At 35.3% G+C, this 20,103-nt stretch overlaps 1 protein-coding gene and 1 long non-coding RNA gene across 3 annotated transcripts; one reads left to right on the top strand and one right to left on the bottom strand.

The window, feature by feature from the left end:
• Positions 1-2,831: 2,831 nt before the first annotated feature.
• LOC123318558 lies at positions 2,832-4,686 on the top strand. Its single transcript, XR_006538325.1, has 2 exons — positions 2,832-3,198; positions 4,292-4,686. It is a non-coding gene; the product is annotated as an uncharacterized LOC123318558 (long non-coding RNA).
• On the bottom strand, positions 3,991-17,980 carry LOC123318556 (protein RRP5 homolog). 2 transcript variants are annotated; one of them, XM_044905222.1, is made up of 16 exons: positions 17,863-17,978; positions 16,210-16,358; positions 16,047-16,154; positions 15,825-15,992; positions 15,493-15,766; positions 14,520-14,689; positions 14,148-14,378; positions 12,063-12,478; positions 11,682-11,940; positions 8,957-9,047; positions 7,065-7,333; positions 5,791-5,940; positions 5,420-5,548; positions 4,872-5,130; positions 4,629-4,794; positions 3,991-4,246 (listed from the first exon to the last, which is right to left on the bottom strand). In XM_044905222.1, the coding sequence occupies exons 2-16, from the start codon at positions 16,273-16,275 to the stop codon at positions 4,078-4,080; spliced, it is 2,925 nt and encodes a 974-aa protein (XP_044761157.1). In that variant the 5' UTR covers positions 16,276-16,358; positions 17,863-17,978; the 3' UTR covers positions 3,991-4,077. The 2 variants fall into 2 exon arrangements, with proteins under 2 accessions (XP_044761157.1, XP_044761158.1); XM_044905223.1 differs by lacking the exons at positions 3,991-4,246; positions 4,629-4,794; positions 4,872-5,130 and adding an exon at positions 5,305-5,364 and having other exon boundaries at positions 17,863-17,980.
• Positions 17,981-20,103: the final 2,123 nt, after the last annotated feature.

Below are 20,103 nucleotides of genomic sequence, written 5' to 3'. Positions count from 1 at the left end.
TTTCGAAGATTCTAGCAATTTGGTCTTATGGGGTAGTTTGATATATATAGACTTCGAAGCGTCACCAATATTTGGTTTGTTCCAGAATCGCTTCTTTTCACTACTGTTCCCCAATTACGATCAGAGGAAAGTACCCTGAAAAATTGCTCACCCAATTTCCTTCGAGATGCAATTCTGGAACTCTGCTTTTAAGTTTTAATTTTTATTTTCTGTTTCTAAGGAAACACGATTTTGTCTATCTGAAGGACAATAAATTTTTTGCACAAAGTGGATACATTGATCTGATATTTTTTATTGGAAGTAAGACATGATATGATGAAAGCTAACAAGTCGATAAATTTTTCAGTAGCTACTGGCATTAAATATATAAAAGAAAAAAACATTTTTCTATTCATTTTATTTATACAATATTGTATATCCAGTATCGATTGCTGCATAAAATCAACTGATGAAGTCTTCTAATTGCAGAACCTTGAATTTTTCAGTATAAACTTTTTACAGATTGAATATTCTAATTTTAAAATGAGATCTGGCAATATTTTTCACTAAAAGAAAGCCATAATGTCTTCCAATCACTGAAGAATATAAAAAATGTTCTTTCAAGGAAGGGAACAAATCATCAACTCGATCATAAAATTTTTGGGATTGAATTGTTGCAAATGCTTCGAGAAAATTTTCATCTCTTGAAACTCTATTTTCAGTTGAAATCATCAAATTCCTGATTGACATATCGTTATAATTCCATATGATGGTACATGAAGTCCCTCTGAAACAAACAAAAAATAAAATCATCTCAGTTTCATATTAAATTATCTCATCCCCCTTCTATATCTCTGTTCACACTAGGGAAGGCTGATCCAAACAATTTCATGGATCAGTTCCGACCTGATCCGGTCCAGAGATATAACTAGTCCAAAGATCAGTTCCAGTCCAGTTTCTAGTCCGGACATATTGAAATTGGCTAGTCTATTCCAAAACTCATAATCCGACAATCCGAACTCGAACAACTAGTCGGCTGGTCCATTCTCTGTCTCGAGTCCTCCAGTCCGTAACTCCAGAATCTGTTTTCGTTGCTCGTTCTCGACTCAATTCAAATCAAAGTAGAGCGTACGCGTACAGCGAACTGACACTGGGGGTCGCGATCTGAACCGAAGGGACTGGTACTCGTACCTGATTAAATTGTCAGTAAGGATCAGTTCCATTAGTCCGACCAGCCGGACCTGTTCCAAAGTATCAGTTCCGCGTACGCTTAGCCATCCCTAGTTCACACATCCAAAGATGAGATAATATGAGGTTTGTTCCACAGATAACAGAATCATATAGATACGACACTTCCCTAATATGGTGAAAAACGCTGTTTGCCGCCGCCATCTACACGGTGCGATTTGAACTACGAATTACAGAGACCCAACTTATCGATACAAAAAATCGAATTTAGCGCGAAATTCAAATAAGCGCTTTGGCGTAAATTCGAATTATTTTATTTGTTGATTTTATGCCGTGATCACACGGAAGCAACTTATGTCGCAAATCGGTCTTCTACCTGATTGGTGAGATCGCCATAAAACTCGACATTTACGCCTATATAACCAATAAGGCTATTGAAGACTGGTTTGCTACATAAGTTGCCTCCGTGAGCTCACGACCTAAAATGAAAAATTATATCGGAAATACTTTTCCAATAATAGCAGATGTATGTGAATGTTTGATACAGATTTATACAACTCCTTCATCCACTCAAAACCTTAAAAATCCAATGTTCATTAAAATCACAAGCATTGAGGTAAGTTTGTAAGAAATTAGAAAAATGAATGTTTATTCAATACAGTACATTTTTGTTTACATACCCCTTATTGAAATGATAATTATATTTCAACTCATCACATCTATTTGAATCAACTAAATACAATAACTTATATCTTTTATCTTTGGGGTTGGGAAAACAAACTAATTTTCGAATAGGTAAATCAGCTAAAATGAGCATCACATACATAATACCTGTTGTATATCTCCTCAACAGATAAATCTTGGTAATCTCTTGGCTTGATGATTTCAACTCACTTTTTAAAAAGAGCTCCCTTAGTTTTAGAAACCGATGTCTCTTACGAACAACATCCTCACATCCAAATACACAATAAGTTTTCAATACCATTTTTTGGAAGATATTTTGAACTGTCCCAACACGTGTTCTTTTACTAATCACTCGATTTCTCTGAAGAAATTCTTCTTTCGAAGGTAAGATTTTCAGCTGATCTTTTGATAATTTTCCGCCCAATAAAAATATATTCGAATTTGTAGATATCCATTGAAGACAACAGTGACATTGATATTTGACAAATTAATTTAATTTTTATTTATGATTCTGTTATTAGAACATAAATATCTATATTAAAATATTTCTTCGGTGGAGCGTACTCCATTTGGGGGCCTTGACGATGACAAATTGGCTAGCTCAATTCAGATCGTAACACTTGTCGATATTCATATCGTCGGGTGGTATGCATCTGAATTTATCCTCATTATAAATATCTATGTTCCAAGGGTTTAAACCATCAACAGAGTCATCTATAGATCAAACATTGTAATATTTGCGTCTACAGAGTCATCTTATCGATGCGATTAGAACTAAATATGCGATTTGGAGTGGGGGAAAGAGAGTGTCACGACCCTGGTTTGTTCGTAGAGTGGTTTGAAACGGTTGTGAACTGTACAGAGCATGCGCAATTCCATTTTAGGGTAGCGAAAATCCATTTGCGCTTGCTCTGTACAGTTCACAACCGATTCAAACCACTCTACGAACAAGCCTATGGATGTACCTCAGGGGAGTATTTATGGGCCCCTACTTTTTATTTTATTTATAAATAATTTGCCTTCAGCACTGTATAGTATTGTCTAAACATTGGTTAATATTCTTATGTTTGTAGATGACGCAAATGCACTTATTAGAAAGGAAGACATAAAATCCTGCATTGAGCAAACGCGGATAGTTTTTGATCTTATCAGTAATTGGTGTAGTCGAAACAGGCTCCTTCTCAATGTGGATAAAACTGAGTGCATTATGTTCATTACTAATAGATCTAGGGAAAATTTTCAAGAAAATATCCATTTCAATAATACCATCGTTGAAATAGCACAATCCACCAACTTCTTGGGAGATCATGTCGATAATAAATTGAATTGGTCCGAACATATACATCAGTTGAGTAAAAAACTAAATAGTGCTCTGTATATAATAAGGGTGTTATCCCGACGTGTAGACAGGCAACTTTTGAGATCCATCTATTTCTCAAGTTTCGATTCCATACTTAGGTATGGAATAGTGATTTGGGGTAACGGTTCTGATGGCTGTAAATTATTTGTTATTCAAAAATACGCTTTAAGATCTATGCTTGGCCTAAAATATAGAGAAACTTGCAGAGGGCATTTCAGACAGAACGGAATTCTCACTTTTTATGGACTATACCTTCTGGGAAGCATACTTTTTATGAAAAAAAATCCACATTATTTTGAGGATTTAAAAAATCATAATACAAGACGTACTGTACCCTTTTATTTCCAATACATAAAAGACCACTGACTGAAAAAAAACCCTAAGTATGTATATGTGTATAAAATTCTATAATACTGTATCTAAGAATACTTTGAATATAGTGAATTTCGCCAAATTCAAAAAAGAACTCGCAAATTTAATTATAGATATCGAACCTTACTCGATTTCAGAATTTTTAAACTATTCCTATGTGAACACTATAGTATAATTTGTTTTTGTTCTCTATTGTTGACGGTTTCTCGTTTTTTTTTATGTATATTTGTATTGGAAATTCTGAGAATAAAGTTGTTGTTATTGTTAATAACCAATGGACCCATCGTCACGTCTCACTAGCGCGCATTCGCTTCAGTGAAGCTGGAATTTCAATTGGATCACTTCTAGTCAAAAATATTGTGGACAACTAAAATTAGGAACTTTGCATCATGAAAAAGTATATTCGATAATATTTAAGTATTTATTCATATAACGAAACCATCTACATTAACGAGAGTATCACATATTTACATACATCTTAAATATCAATCTCATCAGGACACAACTTGTATTTTTTCTTGCAAAATACGTTTTGCCTTTTCTTTGAAGGCAGCAAGTGTTTCTGGTGTTCCATATTTTTCTTCAAATGTTCTATATTTATGGTATATAACTTTGGTTGATTTCAGAGGAAGAGAAAGAGAAATGGCCCTGTTTAGAACATCCCTGAAAATTTGAATAATTACATCATCGAAATAATTATTATTACAGATGAGGGAAATGAAGTTTTTATGAAGTGTGAAAGGGGTAACAAGATTGAATAGTTGGAGGGATCATTATAAGGGTGACTTGGAGGTGGAATCATTGGAGAATTATATTGGAGAAAAGCAATGGGATGGTGGGGGGCACTTTTAACGAATGGAAGAAGAAAGACCAGCAACATATGGAAGGCAAAAGTGGAAAAAGGGAGTCTGAGACAAAATTGAGAAAAGGGGAAGGGGAAAGAGCGTCGCAGAGGACAGGGCGTTTGCGATGGGAAAGTGGAAACATCATGTACCAGTTGTTCGTCCTATTCAAATAATACATATATTATATGAATAATTCTTACCTTGCCTCTTTGTATAGGTTTTTACTAATTAGTTGGTCAATATAAATCATCCAAGCTCCTATCTTATTATGATAAGTTAGGAGTACACTTTCCATTATAAGTATACCAGTTTCAATCTCCCCATGGGTGAATTCCATTATTGCAAATTTCAATATAAGGTTGTACTCTGAAATTAAAATTAAAATAAAGTTATTTTGTCCTCGAAATTATATTAATGATATTGTCTTCCAAACTTAAACTTACGTTCTTTCTTGATAGTAATTGACTTAAGGCATAAATTCTTTATATTTCTAGCTTCTTTGAAATTTCCCATAAGATAATAAATCTTAGCAATGTGAACCCACATCGAAGGTTCATTTTTGAATTTCGTTTTCATTTTTCTTATTTTCTCCTCTAATTCAACATGTTTACCACTTTTGAGAAGAAGATCTGTAACTCTCTTGTAGACCTTGAAGGCATCATTCTGTTTAACAGCCTCCTCCAACACATTTTCGAAGGATTCCTAAAAAAATTTTTTTTCATATTAAGTAGTGATTAATGGGTGTGTTGGACGGATAAACCCAAACCTGCCACTGCGACCAAGCGGTCTATTGTAGCACACAGGCAAGCTCATAGAGCTAGATCTCTCCCTCCAGTCCCATCCTACCCAAAAAGGAGATGATATCGGAGGGGGAGTGATTCTTGAGTTCCTCTAGGACCATCTTCGGAGAACCAAATACTCCAAGTCTGACCCTGTCTGCCGCCGGGCATATTAAGTAAATATAAAAATTGGAATGGAATAAAAAAATTACCTTTGTTCCATATAAATTCTCTATACTCAGTAATGTCATCCAAATATTGAATTTATCATCTTCACAGGTCATATTTATAGATGCTAAGGCTCTTCTTCCAATGTTCCTAGCTTTTTCAAATTCTTGTATCTGAAATGGAAGTAGAGTAATTGCTGTAACATAACTCATTTATTTTAAGTTTTGAACTTTTGGTATCTCAATATTCTCAATGCACTTATGCACTAGACAACTCCCCAAGAAACATCTTGAATGTACAATGTGGAGAAGTGAGTTGATTGTGATTTAGAAAGCACTTTCATTCTATAAAGGGTGTCATTCTACCCATATATAGGGGAAAGACAAGAAGTTATCAGCAGTATTTGGAAACTCACCGATAAGCAGAATGCTATATACTTCAACCACAATGTGGAAGAATTTGAGTTTTTCATTAGAAGTTTATCATAGTGCTCAATACTTTCAATTTCCTGTGTTTGGTCCACATTTCTATTTTTAAATTTATTTTGCTTCTTATTTAGATTTTCCTGAAAAACATCTATGTTTATCAAAAGTTTCACAGAATGAGTCTACAAACAATTTGCAACAAAAGAGTTCCTATAGAGTGAAGTCCCTCCCGATGTAAGCTTTTTTCCAAAACTCTGGTAAATTCACTGATTCGATTTTGTTTTTAATTTCGTGGGGATATGGGATCAGTTTCGTTTTTCCCACTATAGGTAGCGCTGTTTAGAATTTGACAGAGCATTGCCAATTGATATTTGAAAATAATTCGAATACTTTCCTACGACTTACGAATTTGTTGTATTTAGAAGCGTTTATTGGTGTGTGAAAATGTTTTAGTTTCGAGAAAGGGGTGTAGAACATTCATTTTTTCAACATGTCGTTCAGTAAGTTCAGTTTCTGTACGGACAATTAAGAACTACAGCTAAGAATTCGGTGTTGTTGGAATTTGGGGCAGAACCAAATCAGATGAACGAACATTCGGGACCGATATACCTAAGTTTCATGGAAACTTCAGCAATATTTCAAAGTAACTGTATTGGAAATACGTAATGTGAATTGTTGGCATGTATTGAGAAACAGAAATACATAAATCTATTCGAATTCGTTTTCAAATATTCTTCATGAGTAGATAATATAGTGAAAATTCCCTTTCCGTCAACAGAATATATTGGATACTTGACCAATCAACTGTGTTTTATTAAAATAATATTGAATTACCCCCCTCACGAATTCAATTTGTCAAACGGAAATTATCTTGAAGAAGAATAGTAAATACTCCTTCGAACCCTTATTCCATAGTGTTGAAATATTGACAGATTTGTTTTTACAACGAAAATTTAATCGTAAATCACAAATGTTCCTTAACACCTGACAAAATGTCCAGTTCATATTTTAAACTCGTTGATCGATATTCGATATCAACGCAAAACAAAATAAAACGAGAGAGTATCATTGGACTTCCTTTGGTAGAACAAGGATAGAACGAAGCAAATGACATGGTGGCGCCGCCACGAAACTAATCCCATATCCCCGATTTGCTGAAATGTTGATGCTTGCAAAAAGTGACAAGTGCACACACCAGTGTTTTAGACATCTTAGTCAAGAGATCACTACACACACAGTATAGATATCTTAGCTTAGTACTCACTTCATCTTCTTCATCATCTGAAGATGACTCAGCCTCATTGATTTTTTTTGTCCCTGCAGAGAAGAAATTTGAAATAGAAGATAAGGGGTGAATCACAGCCCTCTCAACACATAGCCGCGATGGGGAAGAAGTTTGGCCACACAGGGGAAGGCCTGGAATTTCTGGAGCTTCTGAAGTTCTCGTATCGTTCTTGCCGGCATCGTGTTTGTTGATTATGTTTAGGTTTTTTGTTTTTAGTACTTGAAAGTGTGAAAGATGTGAATTGTGTGCTGGGGGAAAAAATAGTCTATGAGTGAATTGTTTGATGAAAAGAAATGAAATGAACTTTCATTTGGTAAAGTACCTAAAGTTTTTGAACTCGATTTTGCTTGTACGATCGATTTCGTATCATGCCTAATGAATGTTTCAAACCTAAGGCTTTGTACACATGAGAGCGTTAGACGCCGCGTTGAACTCGCGTACATGTGTACGCTCCAATGCGCAGTCTAGTAACTCGAAGCGCGCTGCAAACGCGACGGTCGAAGTAAAAACTACAAACGCGCGCTCAACGCGGCGTCTAACGCCATCATGTGTACTAAGCCTTAGGCTACAAGGGCAATAATAAAACTTCAGGAAATGATTATCTTAGTGTATCTTCCTTTTCCAAAAATGAAGAACAATCGTGGATCAGAGTCGTTCCAAAAAAAATACATTTCCGGTGAATACAGTGCGTTTTGCGAAGTTCATTTTGATACTAATGATATTGTGAAATTTTATCAAATTTTACAAGCTGATAGAATGATCGAACTTCGAGACAGTCACCAATAAAACATTTGTCTATGCTAATGAAATGTCCACAATTAAAAGAATATGGAGTTCTTAAAAAAAATCATCAAATGTATCAAAACTTTTACATGCTACAGATCAAAAACAGACTTCGTAAGAATTAAAAGAACGTAGTATTGAATTAAAATTTAATAATGGTGATTTAACTATTTCGCTATCCAATTAATAAATCCAGAACTTAGGAAATTAGAGTTGTCCGGGGGACAATATTGTGATATATGCCATATATAAAGATACGAAATGAAACATATGGTTTGCAGAATGTCAATAATAATTGTTTCAACAATAATTGATGTATAGTCGGTTTAAGAATACTTTTGATTGTAGTCCAGGGGACAGGCCAGATTTGGACTGGTGTAGTTTTTCGAGTCGAATTCACTAAATTCTCAATAAAACAGCTCTGCTCTATACAAAATCATGAACAAGAGAAAATTTCCTTTCGACTTAAGTATCCAAATGTGGACAATAAGAAAAAAATAATAAAAATCCACAATTTCATCATAAGGAAATTTAAAAGTTGATTCACCCTAATACACTAAGAGGACAATTTATTTGGTCTTGTTCTTTATACTGTAGCAGTTCTTCCCCAACGAATCGGACCTTATTCTTTTCATTTTCAACATTTCCTGCCTCTATTGTTCAATTCAACTGCTTCAGACCATATCAATTGAGTATTAGTTTTGGGTTGGAACAAATTCATTAAAGTACAGTGTATGACGAAAACCGTCCACTAGAAGTTTTGGGAAAACTAGGGGTAATATTGAGCTATTATATAATATTGATCTATTCAATTCTCATAGAAGAGATACTTTTATGAAAACAGCATAATACTTTTTTGACTTCAAATGGCACGCCCTGTATTTTATTGCACCATAAGAGAGTCCATTCAAAGACAATGTTAACTAGGCACCAGAAGCCAGATTTGTTTACATTTATCGTAATGATGTAGAAACGGTCGTAAAATCCGATGAAACCGCGAAACTTAGTCGGCTGTGAACCTTGAGCGTGGCGAACACCCATTGTGTATTCATCAAGAGTATGCCGAGATCAACAAAATTTCAACTCACCTAACTTTGCACGGCAAAGTGTCGAACTAGCTTCTAACTTAAGCGTTGCTATTATTCTATCAGTTTTCACTGATAGAACTCGTACTTTAATCTGTAAAGAAAAAAAGAAAAATAAGTGAGAACCAACAGAGGAAGTTAAGAGACACTTCGTAAAGAAGTTCGGAAGAAATTCAACCGAGCAAAATTAGCAGGTGAGTGGGAAGTGTACCGTCAAACTCTCACCTTGTATAACAAGGAAGTGAGGAAGGTAAAGGGGCAGTCATGGGAAAACTTCTGCAGCAGCATCGACCAGACTCCACAAAATATTCTCCAGGGAGCCGTCGTTGACGCTGGGATCAGTTAAAAGATCAGAGGGCACTTATACGGTCTCTGGGGCGAAAACCCTTAAAATCATAGCTGACACACACTTTCTAGATCACGTGCTGATTAATTCTGGAAATGCAGAAGAAGGAAACTTCACAAGTCGCTTCAAGCAACCCAGCAAAGAATGCTGGACATTTGTTAATAAACTTGTTACTGCGAGCGCGGTGAGAAGGGCAGTTTTATCCTTTCTCCCATACAAAGCGCCGAGTGAAGATGAAATATTTCCAGCTCTACTTCAGCACGGACTGGAACACTTAATCTCTCACCTTATTAGGACCTTCAGATCCAGTTTCGCATGGAACTTCATACCATCCAACAGGAGGAAGGAGTTGTGTATATTCTCAAGGCGGGAAAAACGCCCAAATCCTCTCAAAGGATTTGTGGAAAAACTTGAGGGATATCGCCAAAGCAGCTCCGCTGGCTGTACATCATGTTGATTAGACCATTGATCACCTACGGCTGTATCGCCTGGTGATCCTGTACAGAACGCGCTCAAACCCAAAACAAACTTTCTCCAGAGAACGGCATGCCTCATGATTTCGGGGGCATTCCGTTCGACTCCAACTTCGTCCATGGAGATGCTATTAGACCTCCGTCCCCTTCACATTTTTGTCCAGGGAGAGACAAGACTAGCAACCCACAGGCTCCACCACCTTACCCTAAATGAGCCTGGCAAACTCATTTTCGTGCCTAATCGTCTTTCAGTCCAATTGGAGGCATATGAGGTGATGGGCATGAGAACTGATCAGATAATTACAAGAACCAGCACGGATGGATCCTTCAGTTCTCTGATTCCAAGCAGAAACGAATGGCTCCGTCACAAGGAATTTTATCTACAAGGACCTTGCTGGTTTACTGATGGCTCCAGAACCAGTCAGGGATATGAAGCCGGAGTCTACAACTGTAGACCGCTGACTGAACTCAGTGCCAGTCTGGGAAAGTCGGCGACAGCATTTCAGGCGGAAATCTTCGCCATTGATCTATACGCCAACCAATTGCTTAACATGGGTTGGGCGGGTAGGTCAATGAAAATCCTAACGGACAGTCAAGCTGCGATTAAATCCCTTGAAGCGGACAAATGCAACTCGGCACAGGTATTTGAATGCAGATCTAAACTCTCCAAATTGGGAAGTTTAAACAGACTGCAACTGATTTGGATACCTGGACACTCTGTAAAAGGAAGTAAAGGAATTTCCAATTCTTTAATCAGGGAACGGAACAACAGCTGGATAAGGCAAAAGGTCCTGGAGTACTGCCTCCCAGCCCATACACCAGTCGTTGGCTAGGATTTTCTAGAACCAATCAGAGATCTATCATGGCGGTTTTCACAGGACATTGTAGACTCAAAGCTCATCTAAAAAAACTTAGCACCGTCAATGACCCGCTTTGCAGACTCTGCTTAGAGGAGGACGAAGCGATTGAGAACATCCTCTGTGACTGCCCGGTGGCAGACCTGATCAGACTTGGAGTATTTGGTTCTCCGAAGATGGTCCTAGAGGAACTCAAAGATCTAGCCCTAGGAGCTTGCCTGTGTGCTACAATAGACCGCTTGGTCGCAGTGACAGGTTTGGTTTATCCGTCCAACAAATCCAGCAATCAGTAAAAAAATCAGTAAACAGAGGAAGTTTCTCATTATAGAACAGATAACTTTAAATGATCTGTAGAAATTATTACAAGTAAATATGAAAAAGGAAAGAACACTTTATAGGTCAATAAATTGATCTCCCCAATATGTTTCTGAAAAGAGAGTCATCATAATCACACAATCAAACAAATATGATGGGTACAGGTGTAAAAGGGGCTCATCGCATCTTTGGCCAAAAGTGCGATGTATTCAGGATGGATAGTATAGTATAGTGTATAGCATTTTTCATATATTATCACCTCTCAGATTCCAAACTAGATAAAACGGGCTGGTAAATGAGATATCTGCACTTAAAAAAAACCTATACACGGAAGCAACGAGCTCATTTCAATGAAATGAACCCCTTTTTCCCTTGTAGTTTTTGTAGTTGTAAGAGTTTTTTTAATTTTTATTTGTTCAGAGAAATATAAACTGTCTCAAATATTTAATGTAGTTTGTTTGTTATTTATCACCCTTAAGAAAAATTTCGAAAACTTGAAAAAAGCAACGTGGCGTTCGCAAACTAGAGTTTCAACCTCAAACACGCTCTGATGGAAAAACATAAAAATGCTCATGAGCTCCTTTTACCCCTGTACCCTTCATATGTATTGCGTTATTCAGTTTGTTTGCCTTGGCCTATCGGATTTGGAAGCACTACAGTGAAAGAAATCCAGGTATTACATTTCGTTCAGCGAAGCAGCAGGTACAGCTAGAGTACTTTCCAAATTTTGTACTTACCACTTGCCCAGAGTAGAAGAAAGCAGAAGGATTGTCCCTATATTCTTGTGTTACTTGAAAGTTGTACTCTTTGAAAGGAACATATCCTTCGATATTATTAAAAAATGATAAAACCAATCCATGGACTTTAGCTTTCAATACAAGGGCTGGATAAATTTGATTCAATTGGACTGTTTTCAAATCATGAAAAAATGTATCTTCTTTGAGGAAAGATGGCTTTGATGTGAAAATAACACTCTTCTCGTTTGATGAGTAAACTCTGAAATATAGAAAAAGACTGTTAGATAATGAAACTGAAACAAGAAATTCTTGAATCAATGAAACATACTCAAATGGATTGCAAAATTCGTTAATGAACAAATATAAAAAAATGAATCTCACCTTGCTTGAATCTTTTTACCAACCACAAATTTTTTCTTCAAATACTCAGAATATAAAACATCGGTTAAATGAATATTTGGTATGAAACCCTTCACTCGTCCAACTGACAGAATAACGCCATTTTTCTTAATCTCTTGTATCGATCCTTCAACCAGATCACCCACCTTCAAATCCTTCGAAGAGAAATATATTTCCTTGAGAAGCTCTTTCTCTACACCACATATGTACACACGGTCCATATGATTATAACACAAAACAACACATTGGTGTTTGCTGCCTTTAGGAAACTTTTCTTTTATGAAATTGTTACTATTACCATTGGTTCTCGAAGTGCTCAAAATACGTTTGTTAGATACCCAACCTTTTTCATTTTTATTGAGTTTGAAATAAACACCAACTTCATTCCTTCCTATAACCTGAAATTATAAAATATGAAAGTCTCGGATAATTGTGAAAACTTTTAAATCATTGAAAACTATTAGAAAATAATATATGAATTAAAAAAAATCGGCGAGAATAACTAGCACCATAAGAATATACAGGATAATTCCCTTAAAACAGTTCATTTGAAATATTTTTAATAGAATAGTTTTTCTGTTCAGATATGTTAAGTTTTTGTCCTAAATGAACTGGAAAACATGCAAAAAGTATCAAACTGCATTTTGTTTATTAATCCTTTTCAAACACATTCTGAAATTTTTCACTTTTGAATAAAAATCAAAGTAAGAGATCTGTTGAGTGTCAAATATATTAACTCACGAGTAATGAAAATCTCACTATGTTCTCTAATGGTAAAAGTAGTGCTGCACTGGATCACAGAACATCATCATCAGAATTAGGATATGTTGAAATTAATGCTCTTTTTTTATAATATGCACTCAATGCTCACCAGATCTATTTATGAAGTTTTCTATTATAGCACTCGCACAGGGCTATTTTAGTGCCTCCCAGCCCATACACCAGTCGTTGGCTAGGATTTTCTAGAACCAATCTGAGATTTATCATGGCGTTTTTCACAGGACATTGTAGACTCAGAGCCCATCTTAAAAAACTTAGCATCGCCAATGACTTGCTCTGCAGACTCTGCTTAGAGGAGGACAAAACAATTGAGCACATCCTCTGTGACTGCCTGGCGGCAGACAGGGTCAGACTTGGAGTATTTGGTTCTCCAAAGATGGTCCTAGAGGAACTCAAGAATCACTCCCCCTCCGACATCATCTCCTTTTTGGGCAGTATTGGACTGGAGGGAGAGATCTAGCCTTAGGATCTTGCCTGTGTGCTACAATAGACCGCTTAGTCGCAGTGGCAGGTTTGATTTATCCGTCCAACACACCCAGCAATCAGTAATCAGTAATCTATTATAGCAAATTCCAAATTCCATTGGTGGTAGTAGCATCTCATCATTTTGAATGATTGTAGTGGTTTGAAAATATGCACTAGCACAGCACTAGTTTTACCAATAGAAGACATTTCTTTGTTGTAGATGTATAATCATTTTTATCCCGTATTTGTCCATGATTCAAAGCTCTACAAATCATGGTCATCGGAGGATACTTTTTTTATAGGAACAAATATTTCACAAACCGTCGCCTTGGACGTGAATGGGTCTAATCCACAATTTTAGGTTTTCTGAGTTTGAACTGTAGAAAACTTCAAAAGAGCTCAAATTTTGTAGTAGTGAGGACATTCAATCGATTTGTAGCTTATTCGTTGAGTTCTAGCAAAATTGCTTAAAGATCTAAGCAACAATTTTTTTTTGTGAATACAACGTAGTGGTTTCACTAGTGTTTTCTACAGGGCTGATTTGAAAAATTCAATAGGAGTAAAAAATAATAACCCGCAAGCTGAGACTTGAATTCTTATGCAACCAGTCAGGAGCTAGGCATTAACGATTTTCTAGAGCAAAAAAAAAGTTCAAATCCGTTTTACTTCGAAATAAATAGACCCATTCACATAAGAGACGACGAAACCTGAATTATTTTAAGTTTGTACTCAAAATATTCGGTTCCAAATTCAATATTTCATATCAAGCACTCAAGCACTAATACTGTAAGTATGTGGATGAAAAAATAAAAATTCACTAACCTCTGCAAATACTTTACTGCCCCTTTCAAATACCAATTCATACATTGAAGCCAAGCTTCTCATACTCAAATGGGCGATTTTAGTAATGTTTTCCACATATAGAAGATATCCACACATCACTGTAGATTCCTTAATGGTATTTATGTTTCGCATTACTGGATCTAACTGTGATTCATGAATGAAACCAGTATAGTTCTCCAAGAATTTACAGTGTATTCCATTTTTGACCACCTAAATATAGAGACAGATTTAGAACAGCAAAATATAGAATATGAATTTTATAATGATGTAGTTGAAGTACATTATTGAAAATGGTGAAAGGTAATCAATATAAACCTCGATATAAATGATCAGGAATATTTATCGACATACCTTTTCGACATATACCTCCACCTTTGTTCCAGGTAAGATCGAACTCAATGGAATAGTATCATCAGTAAGAATTGAATCAATATGTTGCCTCTTAGTTCCCACTCTTAGAATAGAAGCAGTATTATCAGTATCAACTCGATGCACTTTGCACCAGATTGGTTGTCCAATTTCTGGAATCAAAATAGAAATTAAAAATACAATCTGATGATGCGATCAAAGCACTGAGCTTGCTAAGATGATATGTGTCAAAGGAAACTCAACAAACAATGTCTGTTGAGCCTGGGTTCCCTGTAACTCAACGAACAAGGTCTGTTGAGCCTGTGGTTCCTGATCACTCAGGAATCAAAGAATATTTCAAATTAACATGCCAGGAAAGGAGCTGAAAAGTTCTTTCAAAAAGTCTGTGATGGCATATGCCTAACTTTTGATGATAACCCATGAAAACAATTTTCATTCTCTACCTAGTAGAGAATAGAGAACATACAAACAAGATTTTACAATACATGAATGAACTTTCTCAAATTTCAGAACCCTGAGGAAGGTGCAAATTAGATACCGAAAGCTTGGCGAATGAATAAAGAGAATTAAACAACTTTCATATTGGTCGAGAACCCTTATTCCACCCTCACTATATATAATTATATATATAATAGCTTGAAGTCTATTTGTAAAATCAGCTTCACATCTTTTGGTATTATTGTAGTGAGTGCAAACATGCACTCACAACTCACTAGTTCTTCCCATGGAATTTGCAATTGGACAAATCAATTTTCTTTTAGTTTATTAAGAGTTTAGATAACCAGGCAGAAATATACACAGGAAGTGATACGAAGGAAGTGGTTTTTTATTTCAATATTTTTTCAATGATTTTCTTTCAATTTTAAATGCACTGCCCCTCATAATAAAGAAAGTGCATATATATCCTAGCCAGATACTCGTATGAATTATATTCCTAATAAATTTATTTACTTACCTGGTTTTGCACCTTCTTCTAAATGCTGAATTGGAAGAAATATTCTGCAATTTGTAACACCACATTCTAGTTGATATCCATGGTCAAGTTCTGATATAACTGTAGCCCAAATTAATTCCCCCTTTTTGAAAGAATTATGAAATCTATCACTGTTCACATCTTTAGGAGATATACTTCCAAGAATGACACAGTTTTCATCTTTGGTTTGTATTGTTTTAATTTTCAAAGGAACAAATTGCCCACAATGAAAAAAAGTTTTCAATACATCACATACCTGAAAATGACCATTCACCAACTCAAATCAACTAGGAAATTCAGAGTGGAATACTTACTGAAGTTATTTTTGAGTCATTTAGTGCCTTTTTCAATGTTTCAACAAGTGTGTCAGATATCGAATCAATCATTACTTTTCCAGTGATTAATCCAGGTAACTCTATTTCTAAAGCATTTTCAGTAATTTTTTTGATGCATGCTAATAACGTCATGCCTTCCAAAATTGTCTGTGAAGTAAGATGTTAGTGAGGGAGTGTTGTATTTGCAATTTATAAACTTACTTCTCTCGAAAGCATTTTAATATGTGTTATTTGGTTTTCCTCTGCACTTTTTATGGTTTTTTTTTCGAATTTTTCTTTCTTATTTTTTTTCGGCACATTTCCAAAAAGCTGAAAGTTAATTTCACAATTAGATTTTCAAAAAGGCATGAGGTTGAAACTTTACCGTGTCATTTTTTGCCTTTCGTTTTATTGCATGAATCTTTCTACCGCCTCTTGGGAAGATATCCATTTTTATTTCTTCTGGTTTTGAATATTATCATTCATCAAATTTAAAAACGCGAATGTCTAGCCTAACCTAAAAGAAATGCTTACCCATAGACCTAATAATACATGGACAGGCCTTCACGTGGTTTTCCCATTCACCGCATCGAGGAATACCAACGAGAGAGAGGGGGGTGGTAGAAAAGAGAGATAACAGTAGTCCCTGGTAGTAAACGTCAAGCTGGTAGCTGGTAGAGAATAAATCAACGTTGCCGCTTCAACCAAGTTATCGAGTAAACTCGGGAATTCTACCAGTCCGCTGATCCTCCATGTTGCATTTTTGGGTGGTTGTCGGTAGATTTATAGACTTTCTTTTATTAATTTGAAGCAATTTTTGTACTGACAACAGAGGTTGTCTCTGACTGAAATCAACTTCGAAAATGTTTTCAAATCAACTATATTTTTCTCGTATTTGAAACTTTCAAGTGCTGATAAAATAATAGATTCCGTATAAAAAAAATACTACCTGAAATTTTTTTTTCTGATTTTTATTAATGTAAAAAAACTTGAGAGTTGTGTAAACAACATTATTATCTCATTCGCCAGGGTCTGATTTTATATACACTGAAATTACTCGTGATTTGGGAAGATAAAATGACCCCTGCTTTGCGTTCTGGCTGCACAGAGAAAAATTAATCGTTAAAGTGAATTTTTTTAAACATTTCACCTTCCCTGAGCAAAAACATGTGTGGTATAGAGAAAAGGGCAATAATTTTAAATATGTTTATTGATACTTTCACAAATAATATGAAATTTCCTGCTGGGGAAATATTTATATGATGATTAATCATTCACAATTTTTTTTTCAATTATTTTGATAGGTTCTCCATCAGGTGGTTTAGTTGCCCTTCTCTCGCACTCCTGGCAGTAATATTTTACCATAGAGAAAGGACACTGTATTTTACTGCTCCTGTTTCTTTATCGTGTGGCTTTCCAGTGTTAGATTTCTGTGACACTGATCAACAGAAAATATTGAGTTTTGAGTTTGCCGATGTCACACGGCTTACTGAATGATTTACATCTCTTCTCTTCCTAATATTGAATCCAGATTGGAGTTAAGTATTTTCTTCCGACATGCCTTGAAGTAGAATGTGATGGTACATATCTAACTACTTCGTTTAGATCAACATTCTTTATCTTTATAATATTCAATAATGTATCTACTATCTCGAAATTCAAGTCACCTCTACAAATTCTTGCTGTGGCCTTATGAAATATAGAAAGTAGACTAGGTATATTCCTTGTAAATCTTTGTAAATCATGTCCTATATGTACATACATGAAATAACAAAGAAACTCCTTTATTGGTCTATTATTTCCAAAAATAAATCACTTTCGCTTTATTAGCATGTAGCAGTCGATTCTAAAAACCTAGTTTTCTGCTAAATTGTTTGTGAGGAGAATGAAATATCGATTGAAAACACAATAGCTGAACAGTAAACAATAAACATATGATTTTGACATTTTCTACCATATGTCCATCTCTTTCTAACGTACTACTCGTGACCTCTCTCTCTCAGGGCCTGTCCATATTTTATTAGGTCTATGTGCTTACCGCGCTAGTGAACCACAGTACAGTCAAACACAGAACACGAATATACAGTCAAAGAGGAAACAGAAGTTTTTCTTTGGTACAGTCAGAGAACTATAAAGATAGTCATAGAATTATGTGATTACAGCACTATAAATGTCACAGAAATCAAATAGTTTACTTCTTTAAAAGTGTTCACTAAGAGACAAGACCCTTTCACTGGCTTGATTATGGAGAGTAGAGAGAAGGAATCTTTCTTTGAGACCATAGATTTTTTGTTCCCTAAATATGTACCAATATGGTTGTTCATGTTTTTGCCAACAGGCGCGCTGGCCATCACATGATGGCGAAATTTTGATTTAAACTAGTTGAATTTGGCTGAGTTTTCCTGGTGACAGATGATAGGAATATTATTATTCACAGATAACAGAATCATATAGATACGACACTTCCCTAATACGGTGAAAAACGCTACAGTGACTTCATATAAAGTCACTGTTAAAACCGCCATCTACACGGTGCGATTTGAACTACGAATTACAGAGACCCAACTTATCGATACAAACAATCGAATTTAGCGCGAAATTCAAATAAGCGCTTTGGCTCGAATTCGAATTATTTTATTTTATGATTTTATTCCGTTATCACACGGAAGCAATTTATGTCGCAAATCGGTCTTCTACCTGATTGGTGAGATCGCCATAAAACTCGACATTTACGCCAATATCACCAAGATTGGTTTGCTACATAAGTTGCGATTTTTTATAAGAGCACAATATATGACCATGGTGAAATGTTGAAGCGTGCGCTAGTGTAAGAGTGTTTTGGCATCGGAAAGAAAAGGAGAAGAGATAAAATTTCCGGGAGCATTTTTGAGAGAAAATTGAAAAAAACCTCACCACAAGAATCGACTCCGAATCAATTTGTGTGTCAAGAGCACTTTTGCGATGAAGATATCAAAAAGATGATGGATTCATTATAAACGAAATCGAAATTGTCATCCCTTTTGAGAAGTTGACTCTTCTGAATAAGAATATCTAACCAACAAAACTACATAGTTCAGAAGTGGATATTCTTGAAGAATTTTGTTGGCATAACATAATATATGAAGGGTACAAGGAAAAACCATTGATGTCAATTTCTGTCCGAAAATGAGTTAGACACACAATTCAATTCAGAATGAGAAGTAGTATATTATGGTGTATTAAAACGGGCATGAAACTAGCTCAGTCATACGTTAAATGGCTTCCGAAGATTTACCGTGCAGGGAAAGAACTAACGATATCGATTGAAATTTATTCTGGGAGGATTCTGCATCTCTTCATAAACTTTTTAGGGTTTTCACTCCCAATCTCTGAAACAAAATCAATTAAAAATGAAATCAACGATTTGCTCCTGCGTAAATTCTTGCAATAATTTGTCAGGAGCAAATTAACTAGAAAAAATTGTTGCCTGACAATGAACTCAAAATAAATAACGTTGAAATTATAATTCTGTAACGTTTCGGAGTCTATATCAGACTCCTTCATCAGACGAAAAATCTATTTTTTAGAAAATCTTCTGAGTTGTGGTTTTTTGTTTGACATTAATTGTCAACACACAGAAACAGAGACTGCAAAGAAACGTTGATTCATTTAATTTTGAAATTACCGGATGACAGTTCCTTCTTTAGTAAATTGATCCAAATATGATCTATTCCTACCGAACAATTTGCCAAATTATTATCTTGATCTAATAGAATACACGTAGACTCTTTAATTTTTCGTTTAAAATGGTCTGGTTCCGTCATTAAAATTTTAGTGTTGTCCCAATCCATCATGTGGTCCCACGTATTAGAACAAATGTGATCTGCGATTTGTGATCGATTAATTTCTCTATTTTTAATATTATTTTCATGTTCGCGTTTTCTTATTTCTAGAGGTCTGGACGTTTCACCTGTATATGTTTTACCACAAATACAGGGTATGTTGTAAATAAAATTTTTTGATTTTTGTTTTTCGTTCAAAAGTTTAGTTTTTGTTAATATAGATCTTAAATCATTTTGCGTTTTAAAAACAGTTCGTATGTTGAACTTCGAACCGATTCTTCTTATTTTTTCTGAAAGGCCATTAACATAAGGAATTACACACAACAAATTTGGTTGTTCTTGACGGTTTGTTGGTTGTTCCTGATCATTATTACGATTTTGGTTAGTCATTTTTCTCTCTAAATTTAATATTGTTTTTTCAATAAAATTTTTCGGGTATTGATTATCCCTAAGAAAAT

This window comes from Coccinella septempunctata, chromosome 8 (assembly GCF_907165205.1).
Source record: "Coccinella septempunctata chromosome 8, icCocSept1.1, whole genome shotgun sequence".
NCBI classification, from domain to species: Eukaryota; Metazoa; Arthropoda; class Insecta; order Coleoptera; family Coccinellidae; genus Coccinella; species Coccinella septempunctata.
Note: the sequence above shows the minus strand (reverse complement) of the source record. Positions and strands in the feature narration are given on the sequence as shown.

Coding starts and splice junctions, on each gene's coding strand:
- LOC123318556 (XM_044905222.1), bottom strand. CDS start 16,275: ATGGATATCTTCCCAAGAGGCGGTAGAAAGATTCATGCAATAAAACGA. Junction 11,941..12,062: donor GGTAAAAAGATTCAAGCAAG/GTGAGATTCATT, acceptor TCTATATTTCAG/AGTTTACTCATCAAACGAGA. Junction 4,247..4,628: donor AACCTATACAAAGAGGCAAG/GTAAGAATTATT, acceptor TCAAATTTTCAG/GGATGTTCTAAACAGGGCCA.